This window comes from Ascidia mentula, chromosome 1, assembly GCF_947561715.1.
Source record: "Ascidia mentula chromosome 1, kaAscMent1.1, whole genome shotgun sequence".
Taxonomy (NCBI): domain Eukaryota; kingdom Metazoa; phylum Chordata; class Ascidiacea; order Phlebobranchia; family Ascidiidae; genus Ascidia; species Ascidia mentula.
The window spans coordinates 24,474,033-24,482,302 of NC_138566.1; the positions used below are offsets into that span (position 1 = coordinate 24,474,033).

An 8,270-nucleotide genomic window follows, 5' to 3' on the forward strand; every position below is an offset into this window, starting at 1 on the left:
CCTGAACTTTGCCTCGTAAACGCAACTTAAGTCGTGTTGTTGAGTCATCAGGAAATCGTGCTCGAGGAAGTACGAACATTTCTTACGAGACAATACATTATCAGTGAGGCGTGAAATCAAAAGCCTTTGTCGTTTTGTGAAACGAAACGTTGCGGTATTCGGCCGCATAGCAGTTCTTCCTCGTTGGCAAAAAAACATCTTTACAAATGACTTTCAACACATTGCGTGCGTAATTTTAGATAAACTGGAAATAGTGGTTAAGATTTTGATAAAAAATATCATTTGCGTAATATTTTTTTCAAATTATTCATTTGGCTGTATGAGCCATATGCCACCTATGACTCATCTTTTCGGACATAAGTGTTGTGAGCGCCACTACGTTTTCCCCGGTACTTTGTGTTCGTTAAGGCAAAAGACATGACAGTACTTCCTCGTTGACAGAAAATGACGTCTTTATTTATATTTCGCGCAATATTTGTTTCAAATTATTCATTAGGCCGTATCAGCAATATGTCACCTAATTCATCTTTTCTGGTGTATTGGCACTTATATTGAACATGTCTGATTGAATGATTTTTCTTCAAACACGATCTATACAAGCTTGATACGGGTTTAAAGGCGAAACGCACCAATGTTTTTGATGGCATCGGCATGCGATCAAACTTATGCCAATCAGTTGCTTATTTGGGATTCATAACTGCTCACGTCTTTTCCTATCTATTTTCACAGAACACTGGAACTAAACTTTTCATAAGTAGTTTGGTTGAAAAAGTCACCAACAACTAAACCAAACCTGAGTTTTGTCTTGGGCTGTGGTTATGTTTGTATTTCCCCTTTGTGCCACACTGCTTTGGTAAGTAGCAACACGACTGAAATAGTGGAGTTACCGGTTATCAATCACGGTTATTCAATGGTGGAAATACCGTTTAATCAATCAAATCATTTATATGAACTCCTTCCCGTTCGTGACACAATTATTGAAGCTGTAATTATTTTCTGCGTCGGGACATATTGAGAAAATTTGCCATTGTGTAAACACAAGCTAAAATTTAATTGTTTTTTTGCAAATAGTGTGTTTAGTTTTGTTAATTAGTGCATATAGAGGACAAGATATTGCCAAGCAATTGATTCGTGATCAAGAAAAGAACGAAAATAGTCACCAAGACAATACATTGAGGCGTTGATTCAAAAGTCTTTATCATGGTGTGAAGCAAAACGTTGCGGTGTTTTACTTCCTCGCTGACAGAAAAAACATCTCTATGAATTCCTACACGTTGCGTCGTATTATTTCGTTGCATATCGCTGCTGAAACGCTAGTTACGACAGTTTGTAAACACTTGCTGGTGTCGTCCATGCGTGACCAGTTTCAACCAATCACGTTTGTATCCGGCCTCTCTCATGAGCGACTGGATTTTCATTCTATTAAATTCTATTCTGATAAGCCATTGAATGCTACTGCTTACTGAAACGATTTTTTTATATTAATGATCACAAGATTTAAGCCAACCTTCGGGTTCGTTTGTTTACAAGCCCAAAGGTTATAACTCAGACTTATCGGCTAGTGCTCTTCGACAGCAACCACCAGGCAGAGATGCCATTCCCCCAAGTTGCTACAGCTGCCAAAGCTTAAAAAGTCTGTTTGATTGATTTCTTTACAAGCTTTCGTGAGTTAACCTCGTTCCACCATGTATAAATAATGCTAATATTTATCGTAGCTTTTGCTATCGGTAATTCTGTAGCACCACCACGTGGTGATATTAAATATGTTGCGAGAAACTAGTAATATGAAACACACACACTGCCTACATACGTACACAGGTTTGAGAATACAATGCTACAAATTTATGCACTTCAAAGCATTTTCGCAATGTGTACGAAAATCAATCAAATCGTTTTAAATAATTAATATGTAATTTCATTAAACAAATATTAATTCAAGCAAAAGTGCAAAATTCCAGTTTTCGATGGTTGTGGCCAGTCAAGCTGCAAGCGACTCAAATTGTTTCTCAATCTCCGATCGCCTGAAAAAGTAAAGATGATGTTGCTCTTCTGTAGATTAGTGAAAATTGTCAATGTATAACTGTCTAAACTTTTAAACGAATAATTGGATGTAGGGAATACTTTTTTCGCATTATTTTTTTGGGGATTTTTTTTGTATTTTGTGTATGGTAATTTTGTGCTTACTCCATCAGAAGTTCATAATACTCCTGACGTTTTTTGCCCATGAACATCTGGGTCATGTGTTTGTAATACTTTTTTCCATCCAGGTGAAGGGCACATTGTATTCCGTAGGAAATTTGGTGAGAACTCAGTTGATCCAGTCCTTTGCATCTTCTCGCTATTTCAAACTGGAGGAGAACAAATGCCTGGAAGTTTTTGTCGAGTTCGCATTCGTCATCCAAATCAAGGAACAACGTTTTGTAAAATCCGTTACTTTCAATAATAAATTTGTCATAACGACTAGCGAAACCGTTTTCTAATACGGTTTTTAATAAAATTTCCCACTTTGGTGTAACTTTTTCGTGATCAGGAGAAAAAATTACAATTCCGTTTCCGTGTTCATTTTTACAATTGATCACAAAAACATCCCTTTCGTTGATACTAAAGTAAATCTTTTTTTTTGGAAACCATTTGTCAGAACGTATAATCTTCTTTAAAAGGTCATCCAGTTCGTTACAGTGCTTATTGTCTAAAGTTTCCCGAACCTGCAACAATAGTTTGTTTTTTCCAACGGTTCTTCTTTACTATTGATTTTGTTTCGATATCTACCCTTGCAGGGGATGTATATGGTCTGGGATCTGTTTTCTGTACCTTCCGTTTGTGTGCTTCGAGTCTCTCAAGCATATGTTCTCTGCAGGTAAAAAAAATAGTCAGCACAAACTTGATTTCCAAGTATGAACTAGAGTTGAAGGGGATAGAGTTGAATGTACACCACAGGATAAACAAAATAAATCGCAATTAATCCGGATTTGAATAAAGGCAAAACTATTGCTTAAATATGAAAGCCAATGCTAAATATAGGCTGGATAGCATCTTCAGTTATTACCGCAGACATTTCAAACATTAAACTTTGTTCATTAGTGCAGTTACAACCATTAACAATAAGGAAGACTACTTTCTTTGTATCAAGATTATTCATGGCAATAAATACTTTCTTCTAAAAAACACAAAATTGGAACAACTTGTATAAGCTTACTGTCGGAGTTGAATTCAACTGATCCATCTCCATTCTTTGCATCAACAACCCATTTCCCTGTCTTGCCTCCGGGCCCATTCTTAATGTTGAAGGCAATCACTCCTTTTATCTTCTTCACATAATCTGGACCTTCCTGTTACAAAATCACAGTACAATAATTTCCAATGTGCCAAAATGTAAACTATCGTTATGTAAAAAACAAAAACACACCAAAAAACAATACCAAGGGTTGCGCAAAGGCAACTTGTTCCTTATATAAACATTTGTATATTTCTAATAACAAGCATTTATCATGCAATAACATTCATTTGTAATTTATGCAGTGCAAAAAAGCTACGTGATATACATAAACATACCATAGGTATGCTTTACTACACCCTATCCATAATCTCGAGTAGCACTGTACCAAACTCAAACAAAAATAAACATTTTCTTGGACATGCATATTTTGAATACAAATCATACCTTTTTCATGGCTTCCTTTATTTCCAAGAAGGCAGGAGTAGTTTTGAATCCTTCGGCATCCGATTGAGCAGAAGTTTTGCTCGTAACGAGGTTACCGACAATAGGCCCAGGATGGACACGAGGATAGGAACCCTGTCGGCAACGAAAAAAAAATGTTTTTTAATACTTACATTTATCACTGAAAAGATGCAAGAAAGTTGAGGTCAAACTGTACAAACCACAAAAAAAATTATAAAATTGTATTCATAATTACAGACAAAAAAAATTACTTCTTCATCCATTCCCTTCTTGCTTCAGGAAATCCGAGTCGATACATCGTAAGTACAACAGCACCGCCTAACCCGAGATTATGTTGCAATGCAATTTGTGCTCCCTGTACCTGACGCTTAGCAGCCTCGCCTCTAAGTTGCCAGCATAACTCCGTACACTGCGCCAAGCCTACGTTAAGAAAATTATTAACAAAGTGTGCAGAGACTAGCTCAGAGGATACTGCGACAAGCATGAGTTTGGCAATTTTTGGTTCTATGAAATGTGTACATTAGGTGTTGTTTACTTAGGTTTGTTGAAACAATGTACCTGTGGCACCGAGAGGATGACCTTTGGATATCAGGCCTCCGCTGGGGTTAATGACAAACCTGCCACCATACGTGTTGTCACCTCTGTCGATAAATTCTCCAGCCTTGCCTAAAAAAAATAGTTTAGGTTTTGTGCCAAGCTCTGTATAATATAAATACCAAACTAGCGACAATTTGTAGAACATGTAAACTAATACATGCTATTTATGTAAATGTAAACATTTAACAGTAAATTACACAACTGATATTTTGTCATGGTGTGTTTTTGCTGCTTTAAGTTAGGCATGAAGAATTTTCACTCAACAGCGTACATTACATCAATAATCACACACATTGGCTTTGTTGTTGTTGTGATGCCATCCAACTTTGATGGATTTAGCTATAAGCCTAAACCACAATGATGCAACAATGCATACCAACTGGGCAGAGACCAAGGGCTTCATATGTGATGAGTTCATTTGCTGAAAAGCAATCGTGAAGTTCAATGACTTGAGCAGCCGAGGGTTTGAAACCGGTTTGCTTCTCAAGTTTTTCTGCCGCTCTCTTGGTCATGTCGAAACCAACAATCTGTAAGAATTTAGTTTGCAATAGTTTAAAACATTCAGTTTGTGGGCAAACGATTCAATAGGTATGAAAAAATGCAAAAAAATTCACTTTGTATGGAGTGCAAATAAATATTATTATGGCATAGTTAAATTAAATTTTTCAATCATTTAATACAGCCACAATAATGTTTATTAAAGTGTTTGTTTTATTGTAAATACAAAGCATTAGCAGACTTATTTTTATGAGCCAGAAACATTGAATATCCTAATATTCCAAAATATTAACCTACGTATAGAACATAGTTGCAACGAAAATTATATTTGAAAACACATTTTCCACAGAGGCTAAAAATAGAAAATTGATATCTTAAGTGAAGGTCACCTTGATGCAACTCTTTTCCTGAAAGGTACTGGGAAGGTCAGTGGCCATAGTTTGTCCGAGAATTTCAACAGCTTGGTGTTGGAGTTTGTGTTTCTTCACAAAATCCTCGCTGGCAAGGATTGCACAACCACTTCCATCAGATGTTGGGCTGAAAATTGTTTTTGGTCAGGGTCAGAAAATACCTCTAAAGGTTGGAGATAGTGTTTGCCATTTGCAACAGGGGAGGTAAAAATATGTTCGCATGTAATTTAGTTAAGAACAATAATGTATGTAATAAATAATTTTTTTAATTTTCTTAGCACATTTTCTCAGTATTTTTTAAAACTAATTATCACAAAATAGATTTATTCTGCTAAAATAAATCTATTCTGTGAAACAACAAAATAATGTGTAAATAGCATGTGGCAAAAATAAACAGTTACTGAGTATGTTAAAGCAGCATCCTGAAACAGTAGTTAAGAATCAAGTTGTTAGACGACACTTTATTTATGATACACACCAGCATTGCAGTAGTGTAAGATACTCATAAACAGTCCTGCCGTTGAGAACTTCATCAAGAGAATACTCCTTTTGAAACTGCGAGTATGGGTTGTTGGTCGAGTGTTTGTGATTCTTCCAAGCAACTTTTGCAAAGTGTTCTGGCTTTGTGCCTTCGCAAGAACAAGTAATTCATCAACACAGTTTTAAATGCTTTTGATGAGGTCATGTACAATAGTAACCCTATGTTTCGAAGAGAGGCAACTTTATGGGCATTAGTTACATATTACCACACAACTTGTGTAAACAAACGTTGGTACATTTCATCCCGGGTATGACATGCAATAGTTGGTGTTGACTTAACATTGCAAATAAAAAAAAATAATATGCATTGAACAACATGCAATTATGAATTATTTCTGGCCATTTTAACACCGTTAAACCAGCAGTTAATGTATGAGAGCTATGTAAACCAACCATATTTATCCATGTGTTCCAAGCCAGCATTTCCAAATATCTGTGGTGTCATTGGTGCAGCTGCAATTTCACGAAGTTCAGCCATTACTTCTACATGCTTCTGCACTGGGTTTGCTCTGTCTGTCCACTGCACAAACAACAGACAAAGGTTTATTCTTGAACATTTTACATTAGTTGTTTCTTTTTGATGGACACTCAAATTAAATTTGGTGCAATACAACCTGCATTAAAGAGACTTAGAGTTGATACATAAGTATCCTTACGTTTGAGCCCAAAGATCCACGCGCCATTTTTTCAAATCCCAGAGCCATGACACAGTCAGCAAGACCTCCTTCGACCAACTGTTTTCCCATGAAAAGTGCAGTGGAACCAGTTGAACAGGCATTATTCACCTAAAATCACAAATTTAAATTTATTTGTATTTAATGGAAACTAGTAATTATCCTTGATTGACTACAATCCTTATGCATCCCATGAATATTGGTAAAAGTGATGCATTTACAACTGTTCATACGACACAATGACCAGAAATAGGCATTTTTCTTACATAAGTTTCTGATGAGTCAGTTTAAAACAGTGTCTTGCCTTAAATACCACTACAAAAATTTTTCGAAAACATGCCATACACAGAAATACAATTATATGTATTAATGAACCTCTGAAATGACAGAACAATTAAATTACATTGTACATGGGTATTCCAGTGAGTCCAAGTTGGTAGAGAGCTCTCTGTCCACATGTAGTGTCGCCATAGCAATAACCAACCACAGCCTGTTCGACTTCATTGTAAGGAATTCCTGCATCTGCCAGTGCCTTCATGCCGGCCTCTTTAGCCATGTCAGGATAGTCAAAATCCTTCCTTCTTCCAGGCTTTTCAAACTGAACAACATAATGTGGATGTTTATCAATTATATTTTGATTATTGCATGCATAAATTTCAATCCATGTAATAGCAAGCACAGAGTCAATAACATAAATTTTGTGAGTTTAGTGGCAAGATCATTCATAGTGGCGCGAAGACCTTATAGGTTAAAACGGCAAACATCTGTATGCAGCTCACAAAATTCGCCCGAAACTGTTACAATTGCAATACAGTCAAGTCCTTGCAACACAAATATCTGGCAATTATACTTCCTAAAATATATTTTACTAATTGCAAATTATCATATATTATGCATCATGCATTTTCACAATATTTAAAAAATAATTTATGTATCAAACCTAACCTTGGTCATTCCAACGCCGATGACGTAAACTTTTCTTCCTTGAGGTGCCATTTTTATTTTTATTGGCTAAGTTTGAAAAACAGCTGATTTTAATAATTTGCCAAATAAACCGACGTACAGTCCTCAGCAGCCACAAAGAACGAAAACACACAAGACGGGGAAAAAGTCTCGCTGCAATGTTTGATCCGAACGAAAATCGGGTTTCCGCATGACCGATTTTTGCAAACTCACGTCACGATTCATCGCTGGCGAATCACGTGACGGCTGAATCATCTCATTCCAAGTCCAAAGAGTTGGTGAAAGGTCATTGGAAAAATATCAACCATGTTTATGCATAGCAGCCGATCGCCGCCTATTTAACCCTTCCCCGATTTGGGGATTGCGACATCGCATTCGGGAATATTTACAGTATGGAGTATTTAAGCTTGTGTGACGGTTATTGCGGCTTTTCTGCACCTGCTTGACTAGGCAAAAATCCATTCGCATTACTGTAACTTGACCTTCGTGCGGTTAGAACGTGACATTGCAACCTGGTATACAAAAACTTTTCACACGTGTTTTGGCATTTATACGACGTCGTCTCGTAATACGTTAATAAAAAATGCCCAGAAATATCTCGAATGCAGCTATAAGCAACAACTTTCACAAAATTTGTAATTTTAATGTTTCAAACTTCAACGGCATTCAACCAAGGCACATATCACAATGAAATCTAAAAAAGTATTTGCGATCCACAATGAGTGAAATGGGTTTAAATGGCTGAGACTGCTTGTACGAAAATACAAAAAAAGCTATATACGACAATAATATGTATAAAAACAGTAGTTCTATGCACACAGAAACTAGTTACATTAAAAAATATACACACACGCATATACCGAGTTTGAAAATAAATTGCCGCAAATGGAAATTTGACGTATTGTAACC

At 36.3% G+C, this 8,270-nt stretch overlaps 1 protein-coding gene across 3 annotated transcripts; it reads right to left on the reverse strand.

Annotated features, from left to right (window-relative positions):
* Nucleotides 1-2,549: 2,549 nt before the first annotated feature.
* On the reverse strand, nucleotides 2,550-7,505 carry LOC145908082 (sterol carrier protein 2-like). Of its 3 annotated transcripts, XM_082995264.1 has the most exons (13): nucleotides 7,344-7,505; nucleotides 6,802-6,996; nucleotides 6,381-6,509; nucleotides 6,118-6,244; nucleotides 5,663-5,813; nucleotides 5,164-5,311; nucleotides 4,653-4,803; nucleotides 4,238-4,345; nucleotides 3,930-4,099; nucleotides 3,662-3,796; nucleotides 3,197-3,329; nucleotides 2,770-2,851; nucleotides 2,550-2,705 (listed from the first exon to the last, which is right to left on the reverse strand). In XM_082995264.1, exons 1-13 carry the CDS (start codon nucleotides 7,392-7,394, stop codon nucleotides 2,690-2,692), a joined length of 1,596 nt encoding a protein of 531 aa, XP_082851390.1. In that variant the 5' UTR covers nucleotides 7,395-7,505; the 3' UTR covers nucleotides 2,550-2,689. The 3 variants fall into 3 exon arrangements, with proteins under 3 accessions (XP_082851390.1, XP_082851398.1, XP_082851406.1); XM_082995272.1 differs by lacking the exons at nucleotides 2,550-2,705; nucleotides 2,770-2,851 and having other exon boundaries at nucleotides 3,662-3,793; nucleotides 3,931-4,099; XM_082995280.1 differs by lacking the exons at nucleotides 2,550-2,705; nucleotides 2,770-2,851 and having other exon boundaries at nucleotides 3,222-3,319; nucleotides 3,662-3,793; nucleotides 3,931-4,099.
* Between the last annotated feature and the right edge of the window lie 765 nt (nucleotides 7,506-8,270).